This window comes from Squalius cephalus, assembly GCF_949319135.1.
Source record: "Squalius cephalus genome assembly, chromosome: 11".
Lineage (NCBI taxonomy): Eukaryota > Metazoa > Chordata > Actinopteri > Cypriniformes > Leuciscidae > Squalius > Squalius cephalus.
The window spans coordinates 20,541,329-20,565,539 of NC_137132.1; the positions used below are offsets into that span (position 1 = coordinate 20,541,329).

The 24,211-nt window shown below is 37.6% G+C and overlaps 1 protein-coding gene across 23 annotated transcripts in view; it reads right to left on the reverse strand.

The window, feature by feature from the left end:
- The window catches only part of msi2b (musashi RNA-binding protein 2b), a 268,592-nt gene that overhangs the window by 49,638 nt on the left and 194,743 nt on the right, over positions 1 to 24,211 (reverse strand). For all 23 annotated transcript variants that reach the window (XR_013822713.1, XR_013822714.1, XR_013822715.1 and 20 more), the window contains exons 8-9: positions 22,602 to 22,684; positions 2,603 to 2,717 (exon numbers count right to left, since the gene is read on the reverse strand). Coding sequence is in view for 18 of the 23 variants with exons in the window: in XM_079885752.1 (XP_079741878.1) it covers positions 2,603 to 2,717; positions 22,602 to 22,684 (198 nt within the window). In the remaining 5 variants the exon portion in view is untranslated. The remainder of the gene's footprint in view (positions 1 to 2,602; positions 2,718 to 22,601; positions 22,685 to 24,211) is intronic.

Here is a 24,211-nt window from a genome sequence, read left to right on the forward strand (position 1 = left end):
ATCCGTGAAGACTCTGAAGCGGGGCTCCCAGCAGAAATAGAGAGGAGTTTCAACTGCCATGGCAGTCGTAGAGCCGCTAGCAGAGCGTGACGACGTTAACGCGAGCACCGTGCCAACATCGGAGCTCCAGTCCCAGTGCTCTCTTCGAGGAGCTCTTTCAATGGGCTGTTGCCTCTCCCTGTCTGCCTGTTCCAACATTATGAGTTGCCATTTTGTTCTCTGAGTTTACAGTGATGCACTTGTTCCACGCCATCAAGCTCAGCATCTATGCTTAAAGCCTGAACAGACATATTTACAAGTATCATTCTGAAGTGACCATTTGTCTCTGAGGTCAGCATGAGACAACATTTGCTCTAAAATCACACCCAGTGGATAACTAGATCTCGATTCACATGAACACCGAATTTCCTAACAGCAGAACTCATTAATAAATGTGTTTTCACCAATAATATATATATATATATATATATATATAAATTCAGGCATGCACAAAAGTCCTTTAAAAACAGTTATACAAATATTTAAAAACTAATAGTAATTTCATATTTAATATTCATATACATTTATATGTAAATGAATGTTATATGTTAGGCACTGCTCTAACGATTTTATCAGTAAAATAGTCAACTTAAAAGCTTCATGAATTTCTCTCTAGAATGGTAATAACGGCCCTGTTCTTGGAGCATATTAACTTAGTTTCGCTATTAGTAGAGACGCTGCTGCCGAACACTTCTGAGAGACACACAAACTCAGGTAATTTACATATGCTTAATCTCTCTCTCTCTCTCTAACTGCATTGATAACTGCAATTATTCTCAATTATTCCTTACACACACACATATATATACATATACAGTACCAGTCAAAAGTTTGGAAACACTACTATTTTTAATGTTTTTGAAAGAAGTCTCTTATGCTCATCAAGCCTGCAGTTAAAAAAAAACAAAAACAAAAAAAAAACAGTAATATTATGAAATATTATTACAATTTAAAATAATGGTTCTCTTTTTTAATATATTTTAAAATGTAATTTATTTTTGTGATGCAAAGCTGAATTTTCATCAGCAAGTACTCCAGTCTTTGGTGTCTTATGATCCTTCAGAAATCATTCTAATATGATGATTTGATACTCAGTTATTATCAATGATGGAAACAGTTGTGCTGTTTAATATATATTTTTGGAATACTTTTTTCAGGATTCATTGATGAGTAAAACGTTAACAGCATTTATTCATAAAAACAGCATTTATTCAAAATAAAAACATTTCTAACAATATAAATCGTTACCATCACCTTTTATCAATTTAACGCATCCTTGTTGAATTAAAGTACTAATTTCTTTTAAAAAAAAATAGTTATTGTTCCCAAACTTTTGAACGGTAGTGTATATTGTTACAAAAGATTTCTATTCTAAATAAATACAGTTCTTTTTAACTTTTTATTCATCAAATAATCCTGAAAAAAGTATCTCAGGTTATAAAAAAAATATTAAGCAGCACAACTGTTTCCAACATTGATCATAAATCAGCATATTAGAATGATTTCTGAAGGATCATAAGACACCAAAGACTGGAGTACTTGCTGATGAAAATTCAGCTTTGCATCACAAAAATAAATTACATTTTAAAGTATATTAAAAAAGAGAACCATTATTTTAAATTGTAATAATATTTCATAATATTACGGTTTTTTTTTTTTTTTTTTTTACTGCAGGCTTGATGAGCATAAGAGACTTCTTTCAAAAACATTAAAAATAGTAATGTTTCCAAACTTTTGACTGGTACTGTATATGTATATATTTTTTTGTGTTATGTAGTTTGAGTTGGTCATTTTATCCTACGTTTATAAAATAGAAAATAGAAAAAGCCACCGCTCATCCGTCAATAAAGTCTTATAGTGAGGTGCTGCTAAACTAAATCATCATTGAAAATTGTACAAATACAGCAGCCGCACACTCAAAAACTGTGCAAAATCAATTTATTAGCAAGCTTTCGGTCTTGCGACCTTCTTCGACCTTCTCCTACGTTTATAAAAAAGCATTGTGAATTTGTAGATGAATAAATAAAAGTTTTCTGTATTTTCTTTACACAAAAATACATGAGTACACATGGTTAGAGAAACAAGAACCAATTATAAGTATTTTAAAAGTCAACATGAAATAAAATGTGACCCCCTATTTACTTTTGTAATAGACGTCCCAGGTCGTTTTTCTGCATGATTCATTAGTGAGCATTAGTCAAAGAATAAAAAGTTTGTCTTTTTATGAAAATGTAGTAACTTCTTATCCTCTAGTATCCTCTTATTTTTCAACCCTTCCTCTTTAATCACCAGTCATATAAAGACTGTACATATGCCGGTCCATATGTACAGCAATTCCCACTTTCAATCCAATCAAATTCCGATGGATAAAATAAAATAAAAATGATTTCTGGCTGCTTATCTACTTTCTCCTAGGAACACATCAAATTAAAGAAGTAAAATGGGCTAAATGCAGTTTCATGCTGATTTCAAATCAGCATCCCAGTTAATAATCAGATTACAGCAGTGATTGACAGTGTTAATGTATGAATAATTGTAAGCAGGAAATTGAGATGACACTTACTCAGCATGCCCATTCCCAGCATAAAGGCGTCCATGGTGTAGGGCAGACCTCTAGCTCTCCCCCGCGTCCCTGGAGGAAACATCACTTCCTTCGGCTGGGCCTTCTTACATTCTACCTGTGGATGGAGCACAAAATATGTTGTCTCAGTGGTCTAGCTACTAATAAGACCATTTATTGTATCAAGGAACTGTCCAACTCTTACAAATGTCCAGCCCACAGGACATCAGAACAATGTTGTTCATATTTGGCTTGTGTCACCTTGCAGACATAAACTATGAGAGCTCTCATAAGGATAATACATCACTTGTTAGAAAAATGAACGGGAATAAAACAAACACTCTGTGAAATCACAGTGTTTATGCATCTCAGTTGGTAATGTACTGCCTTAATGTCGCTGTGGTTTTTTGAGAGAGCGTTTTTTGATGTTTGTGTGTTTGCGAAAGCATGCCATGTTCTGTCTTCGGGCAAAAAAAAAGAAAAAAAGAAAAAAAAGATGAGTTTTCTATAAAAAAATAAAATAAAAAAAAGTTGCATTTTTTTTATTTCCTCATCATTCCCCTAGCGTCATGCCACTCCAATCTGGTCCTCATCATTGAACAGTTTCTACCCGGGGCACTTCCCCTGATCACCCCCCCCCGCACCCCCAACCAGCTCCCTGACGCCTTCTACTGATAATTTTCCTGCTGTGCTGACTGACATTTCGCACTCCTCCACAATGCACGGTTAAGAGTCTGCTCATGACAGAACACACAGAGTGGGCGTCAAGAGTGACAGACCAACTGCAAACACCAGCATCAAAATTAAGTACAGCTCCGGAATGAAGGATCCGTGGGTTTGTGGTAGTGACATGGTAAGAAATACCAACCATAACATTGTGCACGGCATCGTGCACCCGATGTGTCAACAAAACCTCAACCACATGAGAGATGCAACCGTGCTTTCTTTAAGCCCAAGGAAAGCACAGATGACCGGCAGGGTATGTAGTGTTTGACAGACTGATTACTGGTGCATGTATACACACTCCACCATGCACACAGCGCCTAGGGTAAGTATAGTGGTAAATGCACACGAAAGGCTTATTGAAATTGACTATGAGCACTATGAGGGGCTCTGGTAGGGCAGAGTAGACAATATTCCCTGACCGTGTCAACCTCTATTTGTCCATTTATATTACAGCTGCTTGCCTGCTCTTCTCTGGAGCTTCAGTTCAACTGACTAAAAGCAAACGTTCATGTTTTAAGTATGAGATTTAAACTGCGTGTCTATGAATGTCAGGGAAGAGAATGACACAGGGGTTTTCAAACTGCCGACCCAAAAGGGACTTTTGTAAATTGAAAGAAAATAAAAAGTCCATTGAAAATGTTGAAATAAGTTGAAGTTGAAGAACTAAAACTGAAATAAACAAAAAGTAATAAAATTACAAAAGCACAAAAAATACTGAAACTAAAATTACAATTGAAAATAAAAATTAAAGCTAATTTAAATAATAATATTTACTATAATCTTATGTAAATAATACTGAAATTACACGGTTTCTCTCAGAGTAGAAATGGATCTGTAAGGATGTAAATATATAGCAGCCTTTATACTTTTAAGGAGGTCCCCTTGAAATCAAATTTGGGGCTCCTTGACATCAAAAAGTACATTGTATGACAGTACATTGACCTTGATGTTAACTGCGAGGGAAAATAACCTTGAATTTCATCATCGAAAGATAAAGGAAATCCAGATATCTGTTTAAGATAATGCTTCCTTTCTTTCAAATGACCTTACATGTCAACAAAAGCGCTAAAAGGAAGCTGTATTTTCACGCTTTGAGCGGGCTAACAAACTTCAGACACTGCAACGCAATGTCTCTTTTCCAAAAAAATGAACACATAAAAACCAACAAGCACTGGTAATCAGTATTCAAGTCCTCAGGACTTCTCCAAATACAACATGCCTTCATTAAGCACTGGCACTAAAGAGAGAGCGAGTGTGTGTGATGCGTGTAATTATGTCAGTGTGTGGTTTCAGTGATGAGGCCTGCAATCTCTGTGTGTTGCTAATAGGCGAGGAAAGCCTGGCTTCCGATCTGACTGTCATCAATGGGCATTTAAGAGCCATGACTACGGCTCCACATTATTACTTAACTAATTACCCTCGTCAGTCGAGGTAGGCCAATGATGAGCTCCCTTCCCTCGTTAATGAAACTACGAAGGCCCGTGGCTAATGACCCGAGAGCACGGGGCAGCTCCGTTATCACTCCTGCAGGAGGAGGAAAAGGCCAGAGGAGGAAAGAACTGTTGATAGATGGACGTCTGCACTTTAGGACCAAATCGGAGCATTGACTTTGAAACAAAGCCCAAATGTGGAACTCGCTACATCTTATTTGTGTGTGATATCTAGACGTAATGAACTTCTAAGTGTAACTAAAAAAAACGTGACAGGAAATCAACAAGGTCAAAGTTATGGCGTAGTGGTGCTAATGTTGGGGAAAAGGTGTTTGAATCTGCCATTTCCTGTGCCTATTCCTTCTTTCAACTCTCTACTCTACTCTAAAAAGTTAAATAAATAAAACATTAAGATACATTTCTTATTAATTTATTAAAAAATATATTTAAAAGGCCATAAAATATAAAAAAAACGTAATCACTTTCATTAACGAAAAAGAATTATGATTTAACACTTAACAGATCATCTGTAAAAGTTTAATAAAAGTTTCAAAAGTTTTCATTTATATACATATTTAAATGTACATGAACTTCTGATTTGTTAAGCATTTTAAAACAACTTTAGCATTAGAACATATTAGGCTTCACACTGTATATCTTACAGTGGAAGGATGACACTGAAATGTGCTTTACAGTTACAGTTTTATGTCAATTTGTGTTCTTAGTATTTTGTATTATATGGTACTCTTTTCATAACAGCAATAAGACACTTATGAACATGTTATATTGTGAATATTGCAAGTTGCAGGCAAAGATTCATAATAACGCTTGCATTTCTTAATTATATTCTGTTTCGAATTATTTAAATAATGACTTATTAATGAAGGCCAAGTGTTACTGAACATTTTATTTGTCCATTTAGTCTTGCAACCTGTCTAATGACCGGACTGCCATTCGGAGCCCAACAGAGACTTCAAGGTGTTTGTGTACGTGTGTGTGTGTGTGTGTGTGTGTGTGTGTGTGTGTGTGTGTGTGTGTGTGTGTGAGAATGCAATCAAAACCCCATAACATCTCTCATCTACCGTTCACCCCAGAGAGCAGGTTAAGTGGAAGTCCAGGGTGGATAGGATGACAGCAGAGATGAGAACAGGGTGCGTCCACTCGCCTCGCTAATTGTCGGGAAATCATGAGCGGGAACACTGTACCGGTGGGCTGGAGCAAATGTGGCCATTAGTGTCCATGTCCCTGGCAGAGCCAGTGTGAGCGGGCGAGAGGTGTGAGACAGGATCGATCAGCTCCAGAGAACACACACGCAGCTTATTAGCTGGCTGGTTAGGGATAGATTAGATCCAATCTGCTAATCTGCTGCCCTGACCTTGTGACAAGAAATGTCACTCACATTAAAACTTCAGCCACCTGTTTTGACTTTGAAAAGGGGATTGTTTCACAAAGGTTCATTTCTCAGAGACCGCAGGCTGCATATAAGGCCATCTTTCATGACTGTAGATCAAAAGCACTGCACGCACATTTTGGCTTTTTGAGCAAAGCCAAATACATCTTTCAAAACAAAAATACACTTGCATTATTGATTGCACTCTTATAGAGGAAAGTGAAAAAAAAAAGTGTTTTGTGAAAAAATTATGAAGAAGCATTTTTATTAAAGTTATTATATATTACATAATATACAAAAAAATACTAAGTTGTTTTAAAAAGTTTTAATTATACAGTTTTTAAAATAAAAAATAAAAAGTATATATAACAATAAATAAACAAGAAAAAAAAACGATCATTGACTGAATTCTTGTGGGGGAGTGGGGGGGGGGCGGTTGGTAATGTTTTGTAAAAAAAAAAAAAAAAAAAAAAGCAGAATTAAAAAAAATGCATTGGTTTATTATCAATAGAAATTTTTTTTTGAAAAAATTTAAACAATTCATGATGTTTCAGATTAACTCTTGAAAATTCACTTCCTCTGATATTTAACTGAATCAGAAATATCATAATCATATTCCAATAATAGACTAGCCTGTGTGGGAAACAAAGAGAATCAATAAACTGAAAAATCACTTTGAAAAATCCATTGTGAAAAGAAAACCTCAAGAGTATCTGCAAAACACTAGACTGTTACATTTTATTCCTTAAAGCAGATTTGCTTCTCTTTCAGCTAGAGTGAGAGAAAAAAGCATTCTCCTCTGACAAGGAGGATAAAGAAGGATGAATCAGAAAGCTGATTCATTCACTCTAACTGCAAAACACCGGGCCGCCCGCCTCACTCCCGAGAGTTCGGGATCACATAATGCCTGATATGAAAGGCACTTAGCCAACACGACAAATAAATATGCATTTTAAACAGGCAGGAACCCAAGAAACAGGGCCACCTTTATGAGCCCTGGCGCGCTGAGATTGTCACAATGATGGAGTTAGAATTCCATGCGCTTACTGTATATACGAGGTGGGCTGCCTGAGGAATCAGTCTTATTTCCGCCCTCCAACCGCTTTCGATTGTTCATAAAGCCAGAGAGGCAAATCGACTGGACCTCCCCTCACTCAGACGTCCATTTTTTCATCTCTGATAGTGAGCTTGAAAAACACTTTTCACCATCAAACATCTAACTTCATATCCCGACAACAAACAAAGCAGGTCAAGTGAAGAGGATTTCAATGCCACAAGAATAGTTTACCTGAGTTATAATGTGAGCTTGCAGTCCATATTGAATGTGATGCAAGAAAAATACCCTAAACTGTAAAATAATGGCACGTAACATCTTTCTCTTGAGTTGTCCTAGCGGCCTACAAGCCAAAAACCACATCCAATGTGACAAGTGTATACCGATTCACAAACAGACGACTCTTATGAGCTGGTTCTTTTGTTATGGGTATGATGAGTCTTTCACTGAACTGAATCCATCAGTCTTCAATCAAACATCTGATTCACTTACTGAACCATTATTTTCAGTTGAACAGGTGTCAAAATGAATTTTGTATCAGTATCATTACATTATAATCTATGCATGTCATTAAAGATTCACATTTGCATTTTTTTGCAATAAAAACTTATATATATGTGACCCTGGATCACAAAACCAGTCACATGTTGCACTGGTATATTTGTGGCAATAGCCAACAAGTCAAAATTATGGATTTTTCTTTTATGCCAAAAATCATTAGGATATTAAGTAAAGATCATGTTCCATGAAGATATTTTGTACATTTTTTCCTACCGTAAATATATAAAGCATTTATTTTTGTGAGTGAATTCAGCACAATCACAAACATAAATGGACAACTTTAAAGGCGGTTTTCTCAATGTTTCGATTTTTCTGCACCCTCAGATTCCAGATTTTCAAATAGTTGTATCTCGACCAAATATTGTCCTATCCTAACAAACCATACATCAATGGAAAGCTTATTTATTCAGCTTTCAGATAATGTATAAATCTCAATTTCAGAAAATGTACCCATGTGACTGGTTTTGTGGTCCAGGGTCACATATCGTCACCTTCCTAAAATAATTGCCTAAGTCATTTTTTTACAAAAATGATTTTTTTGCATAAGTCATCTCCTCATGATGCTGGCCACCTCTGGTAAAATCGCCCACATCCTCAGTTGAACAGATCATGCAATTCTACCCCTATAGTATAATCGCCTATGTCAAGTGTGTGACTTAGGCCGTTTTATTTTGCCTAAGTCAAAAGGCAATGAGACTTAGGCAATTTTACAAACTTTTCAAGATGGCAGGTGCATCAAGAAGATCGAAAAGCTACTCAACCTCTGAAGTTATTTCCATGATTCAGGGCTTACCCCCTATTGGTAAGTGATGAGGTTTACTATAATATAGGCTAGACTAAATATTGCATAGTTTTTTGTCTTTTTTAGTCCGCATTTTAGTCAATAAAAATAGCTAAGTCAATGAAGCTAGCATCAGGCTTTCTGTTAACCCTCTATGGCATGGTGTTGCCCTCAGGCAACAAACTACCCTTTGGACCTCACACCGCCCCTTTAATTTTTTTAATATATATATTTTTTAAAAGCCTATATAATATCCCCTGACATGTCTGTTCAATGAAATGAGGGGCTGAAGTGGGTGTGACCTTTTGTTTGGGGGTGGAGTAGTCCTTTCATGAAGCAAAGCCACATGGTACACAGTGCCACCAATTAGTAAGATAAATATTACTTTTTAACATGTTAAAGTTAAAATAACTTTATATTAAAAAATATATGCATGTGCATCAGTATGTAAATAAGTATGTTTGATTGTTTAAAGATTTATTTTCTTTTTATTTATATACTAAAACTGTGTTTTTTTGTTTGTTGCCTCAGGGCAACACTGTGCAGTTAGACCGCTTTTGTTCAGGCAATATCATAGGGTTAGGAGGACCAAATGGTGCATTCAAGTTCTCCTGGGAAGTTTGTTTTTACAAGTTCGGAAAACTCAAATAATGCGCATTATGTGTCATAATTTATGTTTCATTATTATTATTGTTGTTGTTGTTATTATTATTATTATACTGCCACAGAGAATGATGGGAAATGTAGTTTGGTCACTCATGCCTATCAGCTCATAAACTGGCTAAATGAGTAGTGTTTTCTGGCAAACTTTATCTCTCTTCTTCATTAACAGTACACATAATACGTACACAAACTATATTGTACTGTCGGAATTCAGAATTAAATTTATCATGATTGAAAACTATTTTCTTCCGCCATTGCTTCCCACTCGTAATTACGACTTTGTGGTGATGTTCATGTGCATTCAACTCGTAATTACAATCTTTCTGCCATGACTTGAACGAATCAATAGTCAGTGTTTTTGCGATCTACTGATACTTGCAGGAAATGGACACAAGAACATTTTATGGGTGAAAGGAACATGGTTAGGGTCATTCCTTCTGAGAGTGAGGACAGTGAGCTTGAGGAAAGTCAGGAAGAGTGGATCCCTGAATCAGGTCTGAGAGACAGTTAGGAGGTCAGGGGTCAGTTAGGGGTCAGTCAGCAAAGTAACGTGTGTGAGAGTGAGAGAGAGAGAGTATGTAGTGTGATTTTGTGACCATTTGTGATTGATGTTTGTCAAAATGAAACTTTTTCTAGTGCACATATTGCATGTTTTCCCTATTCCACCTATGTAGAAAACCTTTGAGTTGTAGTACCCTCGTAGCACATTGTTGCACAAAGCAACAATAGTACCCACGAAGCACAAACCAATATCTGGTTCAGGGGTGGGGTGGGGTGGGGTGGGGTGGGGTGGGGCACATTTTATGATGGATATATTATCAGGGACCCCCAAGCTCCCAAAAAATGGGGTGAAAGATTTTTTTCCCCAAAAAACAAAAAAGTCATGCCATACAGGGTTAACTATTTTCTGTCTATTTAAACAATTTCACCTACAGTTTTTGTCTAATTTTTTCCACATTACATGATCTAATTAAGAAAGATTTGAATTGTATTGGAATCAAACAGCTAGAAATGATGTGTAGGCTATATAATCTGTTTGGTTGTAAAATGTATTACCTGAATGAAATGAAATCGAATGTATTGTCCTGTGGAATCATTAATTCAGACAGCATACGAAGATGTTCAACTAATAAAGATCTTCATCGCTGGCAAACAAAATAATTAATTTGCAGATTTGCTTTCACTTGACTGTACTGTAGGTCCACGGCCAGTACAGTCGGACGCTTGATGTTCTTAAATCTTCCTGTTATGAGTCCGAGTGTGAAACCGCTTCAGATTCAGTGCGTGCAGGAAACCGAACAAATCATTCAAACTGATTCGCAAACTGATTTAGACAGTTCTGCCAACTTATTTGATTAAGTCCCCAGCAAAGAAGAGCTGGAGGTAGAAGTGAGGAGATGCACATGCCTCCTCAGAATGATGTTTAGTTTGTTTGTTAGTGTTTTATTGTTGACAGAGTTGAACATTTAAAATTGCCTAAGTCACAAAGGCATGTTCAGAAATCTGCCTAAGTCATTTATTTCTGTTACGTTACATAATTGACATGCATTGTTATTAGTATGTCAATAGTCATCTTCTGCCATAACCTTTTTGAGTGACATTATCAATAAATATCATATATTCAATTATTGGTTCAGTTTTTTGTGTTTTCTGAGAAACCTGAAAAAATGACTTAGGCAATTATTTTAGGAAGGTGACGATATACTGTATATATATATTAAAGATTATACTGTTCAATGAGATTGTGCATATGTTCTTGTTTTTGTGCTTGCTAGCCCTGTAAGGATGGGAATGTGTGATTTTTGCAGCATACGGCATGCACAGGGGAAGCAAACTCATATTTAAATTTAATGTGGAAGCAACTGTTTTCAAGTATGTAGATTTATACGCATCCAAAATCTCAAGCTGTCTTTTGCAGGCCCACACTAAACTGTGTGTGTGTGTGTGTCTGTGGTCTCCCATCAAATATAGCATAGTTAAATGTTATCACAGCTCTGCCAGTGAACTCCTGTTACATCACTGCACAAGAGGTCATGTCATACGCTGCATCTTGTTTGTACAGTTCCCAGAGATAAAACAGACATGAGAGGAAAGGGAGAGAGAAAAAAAGAAAACAACCCCCTGCTCTTTTGCCCAGAGGCACCAGAATTCTCGGCTTAACACCGAGGCATAATTCATCGCGATTTGAATTAAATTACATCGGAGACTTGGGGCTCCCGTACATTATTGATACACTTACAGCTATTCCATCTGACACAGAAATCTATATTCACCAACAAAAAGGAAAGGCTGTCAGAGGCTATTTATGCCTCCCAAACAGAATGTCTGTTTCAACAGTTTGTTACAGTGGGAACCTCTGGTAAGCACATACAGATAAAATCAACAAAACTCAGCAGACTGAAACAACTTCACATTTAATCATGGCTTTGCTCTGGTGTAATTTAAACAGTAAAACACCCTTACACACAGACTCGTTCTTCATCTTTATCACACGTTTACCTTCTCATTTATATCAATGTGTTCGCACCTCCTACTTCGGCCTACCTAGATATAATTCCCAAACAGTAAGGTACTATATTTGACAAGGTTAATTAAGTAGTGGTGCATTCCATAAAATAGTGTATATTTATTTCAAATTACCGCTTAAAAGTTTGGGTTTAGTAAGATTTGATGTTTTTGAAAGAAGACTTTTATTCTCACTAAGGCTGTGTTTATTTGATAAAAAAACAGTAAAAAATAGACATATTGTGAAATATTATTACAATTTAAAATGACTGTTTTCTAATTTAATACATTTAAAATGTAATCTATTCCTGTGATGGCAAAGCCGAATTTTCAGCATCATTACTCCAGTCTTCAGTGATCCTTCAGTAATCACTCTAATATGCTGATGTGGTGCTCAAGAAACATTTATTGTTATTATCAATGTTGAAAAAAGTTGCTTAATATTTTTGTGGAAACTGATATACATTTTTAGGATTCTTTGATGAATATAATTTTTTTTTTTTGGCAATCAATCAATCAATCAATCAATCAATCAATCAATCAATCAATCAATCAATCAATCAATCAATCCACCAACCAACCAACCAACCAATACAATTAGAAGATAGGGGGAAAAAATAAAGCTTCTGGATTTTTGATTTTGTGTTTACAAAAATGCATATAACAACACATATGTACTGTCAATTATTTATTGACATTTATTACATATTATTAATTATATAGTCACTGTTATCACATTTTAAATAGGACCTATTATGTCCCTTTTTACAAGATGTAAAATAAGTCTCTGAAGTCCCCAGAGTATAAATGTGAAGTTTCAGCTCAAAATACCCCACAGACCAATTTTTTGGGGGATGAGCCGTTTTTGTGTGTCTTTAAATGCAAATGAGCTGCTGCTCCCACCTCATTTCAAGAAGAGGGTGGAGCTTCAAGAGCTCATGTAACAACAAAACAGGATAATCTCACGCACTGAAAATGTCAGAAACTATCAAAAGCATTCAGTCTTACATGTTCGAACCGGAGTCGGACGTTGATGCCCACAGAGACAGGGAATATATGCTGTATATGGAGAGAGAACAGGCGTATTTTACGGTTTAATTACGGTTATAACTTATGTTGTCATCTTGCTTTAATCCACTACAAGCCTGCTGTAGCGGACCCAGTCCGAATGTTGGCCAAAACTTTACTGAGGAGTTTTATGAAGTTTATTGTACATCACACAAAAGATGAAGCGTCTGTTTTCACTCTAGAAAATCACCGTAAGAGCTGAATAAACACAGTATAAGAGGTGCGCATTAAAGTCTTATCCATACACTCTCTCTATCCCTTTCATTATCATCAACATACACAGTGAATTACACAAAAACACTCTTTACAACCAACAGTAAACAAATATATACAGACATTATGCTTTTTTCGGGGGGTGCTTAATAAACTGGTAAACTTTACATCTGTAAATCAACTCAGATGAACTGTAATAAAGTGTGCGCTCTCTCTTTCATTACTGCCATGACCAGTATCACTCCAGAGACCTGGATCACGAACAGTTGGTACTGATCCATCCATGAGTAACAACTTTGTAGCAAAACCTGCTTTGTTTTGACCCTCGTTCACAAAGCACTCTGGTGCAAAATGATTTGCGCAAAAACGAATTTAGGTATATTGGGGGGCGCATTCCCTTCAAAAACAAAAGCAATCCACTGCGTCTCTGATGTCGGGAGTACATGAAGACTATGTTCACTCTTACATCCAACAACAAAACACCTCAATCTCTTACGAGACATTCTTGTCGCTACAGCTGCTCCAGCGTGGAGAAAATGGCAGTGTACAAATCGCTCAGGCCGGAAACTAGTCCATCAGCAGTCGTGGACGGGGCCTAAGCAATGTGACGTCAAAAAAGGCTTGTTCTATGAGACTGTTGAGGTTTTATGGGGATTAAAAAATATTTTTTTATCATTATAGGGTGGTTGTGTACACACACTGCCAACAAACATTTCTGTACCCTTTAATGAGGAAACAAAAAGACACAATTTATGTGGAATGACCCTGCTTTCTTACTCTTATTATATATTTTATGCGCACACACACACATTCACACTCTTTTTCCTTTGGTTTTTTCCGCCCTTCTATTTAAGTTGTGAATGTGCTGAATCTCCTCCTTTCTTTGTTGTGACATTTCCAGATCTCGGAGAGCTCTCCGGAAACAGCCTGCTCCATTACAACCAGCTGAATTACTGTAATCTTTTCAAATATCACAATCCCCTTCCATTAGCCCAACCTACTCTTAAGATACTGTGACAGGAGTGTGTAAATACATCTACAGTCACCGCACACAAAGCGAAAATAAACATCTATTAGATAAAAAGGGCTAAACAGATCTGGGTGTTATTAGAGAGGGGGGCAAATAAACAGACATACTTTGAAATGTGCTTAGCTGCTATTTACAAAAAGAAAAAAGCAGCAAGTCCTATAAGGGTTTTCACACATGCTTTGGTTAGTTTACTTAATTTCTTTACTATTAAACTCATTCATAAACACATTTCCCTATTATGCTTGTGTTTTGCTAAATATTTTGTACAAATAATTCTGCAATGACTTTCTTATGTGGAATATAAAAAAATATTTTGTGGCCCAACTGTGGGCGGTGCTTAGACTAGTTTCACAAATTAGTACTTTAACACTGGTCACTGGTCAAAGTAGACTGGTCTAATTTGAACCTGAAAAGTAAGACTGATCACCTCTTGGCTAACTGCTAATTGGCCTGACGCAAATTTTTAAGAGCTGAACTCCATACAATGAAAGTCAATGAGGTACAAACAACATTGGTTTCCAATATATGTGACCCGTGCTGGCAAAATGAGTCGGAATGCGCACGGGCTAATTATGAGCTACAGGCAAAACAAGTGAAAAATGTCAATTTTGGTCAAATTTAACATTTAACATTTTTATTTAACATTGCATCACAAAAATGAGTTCATTAAGCCCTCGTCTAGCGATCACAATGCTCCAAATAGCTATTAAACATCTATAAGTATCTTTATTTGAATGTTTTCTGAGAGGAGTACCATTCCTTTGTCTATGAAAAATGCAGTTTTTCTCTGCTCGCTTCTTGACGACTAGCGGTTCCCCTCATCACAAATTTGGTATTGGTTTAAAGTGCAGCATTCCAACTTTGTGAATATTCATGGCGAATTTTGATGGCATGAGTCTGAACCAATGAAATGTGATTTTCAAACTCATGCTGATGTAAACAAAATGATCTTACTCGCGCTGACTGAAGCGTGCGCACAAAGGTGCGCGTGATCCCGATATACACACATACATAGAATTACAGTATTTCAAAATATCTGTCTTGGATTGTATTCACTCAAACATTATCTGTTATGTCTTATGTGAACGTTTGGTTCCTGTTGGGGAAAAACATCTGATGTGTAACATTACAGTACATCCGTGCATTACAGTAAGTCTTATTATATGATGTCTGTTTCATTCATTTTAATCAAACAATTGTGCTATCATGGAGAAAAAAAAAAAAGGTTGAATATATATTTTTCCTATAGATATTTGGTTTTAACTTGGTTTGTGCCAAATTTGGTGTTATAACAAGGGATTGTAAGGTATGGTTGCTAGGTGAATTTGTTTTTGGAACCTTCAGAAAACTTTAACTTGATTTTTCTCAAAATTGACTTTGCTGACTTAAAATAGGTGTAGCTCAGTCATTTTTTTGTCTTATTCCAACAAATCATACATAATTTTAAAGGATTCTTAATAGAGAAAGTGAATATAACTAATTCATTTTTGAAAAAAATGCCCATTGCGACTCAATTTGCCAGCACGGGTCACAAACACAAACACACACACACACACATACAGTATACTGTATATATATATATATATATATAAGAAAGTAGGGCTGCACAATGTATCATTTTAGCATCGATATTGTGATGTGCACATCTGCGATAGACACATTGCAGGATGTGCAATGTCAAGTATAGGGATTGTACTTGATCCGTACGGGTCAGCTGCCTCGTGGTTTGGAACGCATGTGATTCTCAGATTAATTGCAAAGTTTAACCATCATAGAGTGAGTTTATGATTTGCATTTTTAAGTCAAGTCAGTTTAAACATCAAGTGCAAGAAGACTGGAACTCGCGCTGTGTTTTGTGTGTGCACACAGATCCACGCAGACAGCACGTGAAGTTCGTGAACACCAAATTCCCTTCCCATCTATTTGTGCTTGAACGGAAATGTGCACGGACAATTAAGTCAAAATGCCCTCTACGAGTTTCCTAGTAAACGCAGTCGGTTATGAGTTGTAAACGGGGAAAGAAAACGGATGCTTGTTATTACCGGCCTTGGATCGGCCTATGTGTATTCGTCTTAAAGTGACAGCAGCCCAAATATACCCGCAGCTGTTTGTGTCACCACAGATAATCAAACAACAAAAAAGAAAATCACTTTTGTAGCTTAAGCAAAGATAAACTGTATTAATTATATGAATCATATTAAATTTATACAGTGAAGACTATGCAGTGTTATTTTGTATTTGATTATTCAATGTCTGTCCCTGAATACAGTTTACCTGAAAAACACAAAGCACTGCTCATTTCATCTGTGTCTTTGTTCTATTGTATTCATCTATGCTTGTAATTTGTTAATTATTTTCTATGCAGATGCACTACACAACAAAATCACCCCAATCATCCTAGAATGATTAAATCTTTACAAATAGAGCTATTCAAATCATCAGGTGAAATTGTTTTCATATCGCAATATATATATAACAGAAAAACAAAATATCGCAATGTCATTGTTTTCCAATATCGTGCAGCCCTAGAAGAAAGTAAGGTTTAGAATGATACAAATGTGAGTAAATGGCAGAATAAAAAAAATGATCTTATAACTCTAAATATTTTTTGTGCTTTGAGCCACATACTGTATTTTTAAATTCAACATTTCTCAGCAAATCCGAATTCAAATATTTAACCAGACTCAGTTGCGGTGTGCGCCTGCTAAATGAAGCAGGCATGAAAGCACACTAACTCTGCACTGTCACCGCTGTTTGCACCACATCTTGAAGATAGATTCAGAGAGCCGCAAGCCTGCAGGCCACAAAAAAAAAAGAAAAAAAAAAAAGGGCGGGGAAAATAGGAGTCATTTTCTCCCTTCTAGAACTGACACTTTTTCCCTCTTCTCTCCTCACAGCGGTAGATTATCTTCCAATGATAGCGCAGGCCGGGGCCTCAGCGCGGCAAGGCAGACACTAAATTGGCCTGCCGACACACTCGGCACTTATCATACATGCTAATGGCCCGGCTCGCTGTGGGCAGGAGGCAATCCTGGCTGGGCGGCCGGGGCACACTGAGACAGAAGGGCGGGAGCGGAAACCGAAATGAGAGCGGAAACCGAAATGAGAGCGACAACCTCCACGCTGCCTGCAGGAGGCAAGGGCACCGCCAGGGAGGACATGAGCACAGAATTCACATCATTCTGCTGCAGGCACGCATGGGTATGGTGCGGCATTGCTCTTTACGCGTTAGGGGCGAGGAGGGTATTGACCAAGTACTTGATCGCTTAATAACAGGCGGATAAAGGAAAGGATGTGTTCTTGAATATGATGTGAAGAGAGATGACTTATGCAGTCCATACTGTTCCAAGGTTGGAGAGGTGATGATTTACCAGAGAGAGAGAGAGAGAGAGAGAGAGAGAGAGAGAGAGAGAGAGAGAGAGAGAGAGAGAGAGAGAGAGAGAGAGAGCAAGGCAGCGACAGAGAATCAAAAAAAGAGAGGGAGATACCATGTGCAGTCATATTATGTCCATGAGAACTCCCAGAGAGAGGGTTTACATGGGGTCAGGATACAGTCACTTCTTCCATGGTTTCAAACAGCCACCAGTCTATAAATAACACTTCCTGGGCTGGTAACTAAAATTAGCCTGCTATTGAATTCTCCCTCACTTAGCTATGGGTCACTTTGGTCCAACATCCCACTTGATGATTAGTGAGATTGAGTATTTAGTTTTAGTTTTAGTGTTTTCATTGGGACAGCTTTAATAAACATACTGTACTTAAACTGTTAGCAAATCTATAAATTTATAAAAACATGTATATAATATAAACTCTCTCTCTCTATAAATACAGTGCCCTCCACAATTAATGGCACCCCTGGTAAATATAATCAAAACTGGCTGTAAAAAATAAATCTGCATCGTTTATCCTTTTGATCTTTCATTCAAAAAATGTGCAAAATTCTAACCTTTCATTGAAGTAAAAGAATTGAAAGTGGGGGGAAATCATATTATGAAATAAATGTTTTTCTCCAAAACACGTTGGCCACAATTATTGGCACCCCTAGAATTTTTTACGAGTAAAATATCTCTGAAGTTTATTCCCATTAATATTTACCTTTTTTAGCACACCAGGGTGACTAGGAACATGAAATTGTCCAGCTATGACTTCTTGTTTCACAGGAGTTTAAATATGAGGAAACACAAAGGCCAAATCTTCTTAATAATCCATCACAATGAGTAAAACCACAGAATACAGTTCTGATGTGCATCAAAAGATTGTTGAGCATCACAAAATAGAAAGTGGCTGTAAGAAAATAGCTAAAGAATTGAAAATCCCCATTTTGACCATCAGGGCAATAATTAAGAAGTTCCAATCAACTAAAGATGTTACGAATCTGCCAGGAAGAGGACGTGTGTCTATATTGTCTTAATGCACGGAGAGGATGAAAGTTTGAGTGGCCAAAGACTCTTCAAGGATCACAGATGGAGAATTGCAGAGATTAGTTGAGTCTTGGGGTCAGAAAGCCAAAAAAAAAAAAAAACTAAAAAAAACCCTACATCCCCACATGTTGTTTGGGAGGGTTTCAAGAAAAATCCTCCTCGCTCATCCAAAAACAAACTCCAGCAAATTTAATTGTCAGACACGACTGGACCGGATTCTGTGGTCAGATGAGACTAAAAAAAGAGCTTTTTGCACGCTAGATGGGTTTGGTGCACACAAGGATAAAAAGTACCCCATGTGTACAATTTAATATACCATTGGATCTTTAATGTTGTGGGCATATTTTTCTGCTGGAGGTCCTGGACTTCTTGTTCAGATACATGGCATTGTGGATTCTATCAAATATCAACAGATAAAAAATCAAAACCTGACGCCTTCTGCTAGAAATCTTATAATGGGCCGTGGTTGGATTTTCCATCAGGACAACGGTCCAAAACAAACATCAAAATCAACACAAAAATTTGTTGCGGAGCACAAAATGAAGCTTCTGCCATGACCGTCCCAGTCCCCTGACCTGATGAGTGGGCTGAACTGAAGAGAAGAAGCACAAACATGGATCTGGGAATCTGAAGGATCTGGAGAGATTCTGTATGGAGGAATGGTCTCTGATCTCTTGTCAGGTGTTCTCCAAACTCATCAGGCATTATAGGAGAAGACTCAGAGCTGGTATCTTGTCAAAAGGAGATTGCAAAAAGTATTTAATAAAAGGGTGCCAATAATTGTGGCCAACGTGTTTTGGAGAAAAACATTTATTTCATAATGTGATTTCCCCCCCACATTCAATTCTTTTACTTAAATGAAAGGTTAGAATTTTGCACATTTTTTGAATGAAAGATCAAAAGGATAAACAATGCAGATTTATTTTTTACAGCCAGTTTTGATCATATTTACCAGGGGTGCCATTAATTGTGGAGGGCACTGTATATTTCTCTCTCTCTCTATATATATATATATGTCAAAAGTTTAGAATAATTAAATTATATGTATATATACTTTTGACCAGTAATATACTGTATATAAAGATATTATAAAAAAAAAATATAAATATCAAAATAAATAATATCTTGTTACCTGTTATAAATAATATCCTGTTGATAGGATAATATGTATATAATATGAACTCACATTTCATACAGATAGAAATCAGATTAATTTGAATAACAGTATAACAATTTTTCATGCCAAAAAAAATTCTAATATAAAATAATTATATAAAAAATTACACAAATGCATATAACAATAAACAATTTAGTATGAATGAATAAAATATATGATTTCCATCTATAAAAATATGCATTTAACAAATTCATATTAATAATTTTTTATCATAATATAACAATTCAGTGATGTTTGAAGTTGAAAAGGTGCAACATAAAAGGAATGACGCATAAAATCCTCTAACTGCGGTGGAAACTATTTTCATGAAACTATGCTCTATATCAGTCCAGGTGATTTCAACCACTTATCCATTTCACACAGTATTCCTCATGACAGACAGCACTGGGGGAGATAAAAGTCCCTGGAATGCCTGATAAAATACAGAATGTTTGGCATGGAACTTAAAAAAAAAAAAAAAAAAAAGAAAGCTCCCACACAGACGTAACAGGATATTATGGCTCTGAAAGTGCTGTTCGAATTCGAAAGGGAAGGAAAATAGTCAAAACAACCATTAGGGTCGGTCTATTAATAGTGACCCCCTTCCATGTCTATGCAATCTGGAACTAGTCGTGCTGTGCTATCGTTTAAGTGTTTTCATTAATAAAATAATAAAGACATAATATGTGTTTGCTCCCTAAATGATTTACCTCTAAATTGGACTTACTATTCAAATTCATCTCTAAAGAGAGTTCACTTCAAGGTAATCTACATCCATCCATGGGATCTAACCTGCCTGCTGGATGCAGCGTTACTGTCTCCAAGCCTGTGGATCAAGGAAATGTCTTCTGAATGTTTAATGCCTGGCTGTATTTCCAGGCCAGATATCAAATGAGCTGATCAGGAAGCCTGGAGTCTGTAGAGACGTTCACCGGTCCAGCTTTCCAGATCCTGGAACCATTTAGGGTCATTTATGGATATCCAGGGCCCTGGCAGCTCGAGAGTGGCCTTACTGGGTCAACAGAGCCTCTCTATAAACAGCTACTGAGCCTGGCTTGTTCTCTGCTCCACAGCCTGGGGTCGAGGGTCACAGATGGTGCCTATGAAGATGGCGGCTCACCAAGCAGGCAGTCGACGTACAAAGCTGGCATTTCCACAAGCAGAGGGAGATCATTACGGCCGCTGTACAAAATATTCATGATAATAACAATATTACCATGGTCGAATTAGCAAGTCAAATATGCACACAGGCCTGCTAGCAGACGAGGCTTCAGAGACCACTTTGATCTTGTTGGCAAAAGCAACTTGATGATGGCAATTGAAATCAGTAAGAAGAGCAAAAGGAAGGATGCGTTTCTGCCCAACACGCCTTGACCTTTTTCTTGTTTTGTTTTTTAAGCCTTTCGTTCCCAGCATATCATCTGAGAAATGATCTGAACTGAGAGACCATGACAAAGCTGTCATTTTAAGTAAATGTTTTCCCTTCGCCACATTTATCTTTTTCTTAAACCTTCGTGACTGATATTAGCTATGCAAGTAATTCTCCAATGGCCCAATTTAAGCCAGCCAGTCGATCAACAGCGAGGTTCCTGCTATGAGACGCTGGGGGAAACGTGTTAAAAAAAGAAAAGAAATTCAGGCTTTCTCTAGATGCTTGTTGAATAATGAGAACATTTGATGCAATATCACATAAAAATCAATGAAGAGACAGGGGAGAGGCTGGTCACACTGTGTTGTCATGTTTAGAATAAAATACTGGGATACATTATGTCATCAAAAGGGTTTGAGAAGCTACTTTGAAACTAATTAAACTCATTTTAAACAGTAGACAAGCTATTTTGCAATACAATCTCAAACAGGGGCACACCAATAAACTTGAGCATCAACATGTACAATTAACACCCTATTTAAAAACAAAACATAACCAGTGTAGCCTGGTTCCCCAAAACAAATGAGTCTTACAAGTCTGTTCTTTAAATTAATCATTTTTGAACACTATACCTTCTTTCAAGAAAAGCAAAAGGAAAACACAACTGAAATGTACCTAAATAAATCATAATCAAATGGTTTTCGAGAATCAATATTGAATAAATGAAATATCAAAAATGCAGTGACTTCTGTGTAGGAACCTGAATCAGTGAACCAGTTAATTTCATATGAATCATCTGAATGAAAAAACATGCTGAGCTACTGTCATGCTAAAGAATCAATGTAGTTCAATTTAGCTGGTTAACTCCCCAACACTGGTCATCAATGCCACAAATCAGTCCTCAGCTCGATCTCATGGAAAACTCCAAGAGGCTCATGGTTCTCTGTGATTTGTAAGTTTAAGTAATTGAACTTTACTGACAGCGCTGACCTTCATTAAAAATCCTGCTAACTGGCTGTCTTGTAGAATGACACTGAGGTTTGTCCTCATTTGGTGATTCGTCGCGAGCACTGCAAGCTGGATCTGTGGCTCGCCTGCAGATGCCTCAAGGTCAGGAACCGTGTCCCTCTGCTGTCTTTCATTCTCAAAAGCTTGGCAAGACACGGGGAAATCTAATACGAACCGTAGCAGCAAACAGAAAATCATGGGACAGGGCATCAGGTGCCAACATGGAAGAAGCACCCAGGCTTTGATTTTTAAATCTTCTTTCAATCTTTTGCACCACACACTTTTAACAAGCCCCCAGAGTGACTGCCAGATCCTTTCCCAGTCTTCCCTGGCTGAGGGAATTGTGACGGTGGGAAAGAGACAGGCCTTTACTCCCAGCCTGGCAGACAGGGATCCAAGACACAATTTCATGGTTTGTGGCTGGTGCACCCCAGTGACTTCTCATCCCCTTGAAAGCAGGCTGGTCGGGGATAGGGATGACACCCCCCCACCCATGTGCGCACGCACCCAGCAGCCCTGTCACCCTTACTGTACGCTGCCCATTATAAGCACCCATTCTGCTTCCAGGATCAAATATTAATCCTGGCCCCCGAATTGAAAAATTGCAAAGAGGTGAAACCAACTCACCATTTTATTATTGATTTCGTGAAAATGAATCTCGCAGACCTTTTCCACCACATCCTCGTTCTCGAAAGTAACAAAGCCGAATCCTGTGAAGAAGGAGAGGATGGGAGAAGGGGAAGAGAGAAAACAGGGGAAGAAAGGAAGGAGGGGGAAAAAAAACAGCTCATGATTGAAGTGAACCAACACAGAAGCAGTTAAATGAACAGGAAAAAAGCAACAAATATCTGTTGATTGCTATTATCGTATGGAGCAGGCATAAATGAGCCATTGAATCGTGCAGCAATCTTCGTTTTATCTGGTCCTAATGCCATGCAAATTATGTATCTAGTACAGAGCAGGAACTCTTTTGCTGTTAAAATGATGAAGTCCTGGGCACTATTAAAATAGCTCTGAGTCTGCTCCTCAGAGATGGAGGAAGCTCAAAGCTGTTTTAATGGGATTTGTAGAGCCAGCCGGCATGTGAATTCCATTACCAAATATTTGATGTTTCTTTGCGAGTTTTTCAATACGTGACACACTATTTCTCCTCATTCCTAAGTGAGTGCATCTACTGAGGATCCATTTTCACCTCACAAAGCACAACAGAGCCACACAATCCATAAGGAATGGGGAACATCCTGTGATTAACACCAACAACAACAACAACAACACAAAAATGCTCAAACCCATTGAGATAGAGTCTCAAACTCGACCTGATCAACATTTAATACAGAAATTAAGAGATGCTCAGAATGTGTATGAAAGTCATTCTATGTATGAATCACATTCTTTATGTCATTTTGAATAGCTTGGGATATGAAAATTGCAACCAGATGGCAGAGACTTTCTTTCTTCATAACAAAAAAAAAAAATGTTGTTAGGGAGAAAAGAATATCTATAGAAAATAATATCGTAAATGTCATAATAATTACGACAAATATTTCGAAGTTGTGGGGGCTACGCCTCTTCACACAAACACACTCTCACACTTAAGTGTGCTGTGCTCTACAAGCCTTCAAGTAACAGCAACAAGAAGAGCCAAGATAGAGCACTTGCCCTGCTGCTTTTAGACAAGGCGTTTGGCTTTTAAGAAAGTGAGAGATAAGTCCCGGGGTCAACAGGTCAAAGGCGTTGACAGCAAACCCAAAACAGGAAGCCGTGGAGCCCCTCTCAACACTGGCCGTGATAAGAGCAGATGAAGAGGCGGGAGGGATGATAAGAGGGCATGGGATAAACAAGCCGGTGGCCTCTGGTCCAGCGCCGCGTGACCTCTCGGTTATTATACGTACAGTTTGTTTTGTTTGGGGAAGAAAACACCAGCTGAATTATCTGCTCCCTGACTCTATGACAGTAGAATCCACTCCTCGCCCTGCTGGGGTAAGCACAGAGGTGGACTGCGTGCCGTTTAAAATCGACAGAACGCCGTAGCTGTGCTGACTGATGGAATATTAGCTACACTACAGCCGCATGAGGGCTTTGTATTGGGGCATGAGGTAATTAAGGGCAATTATTGTATGTACAGGCTGTAGGGGTGATCTACGGTCATTGCCGCATTGTCATATTCTTCAAAGTTGGATGACGGCCAGTACCCCCTCATCGACCCTTCAGCCCGGGCTTAGGCGGCCTCGAGGGTT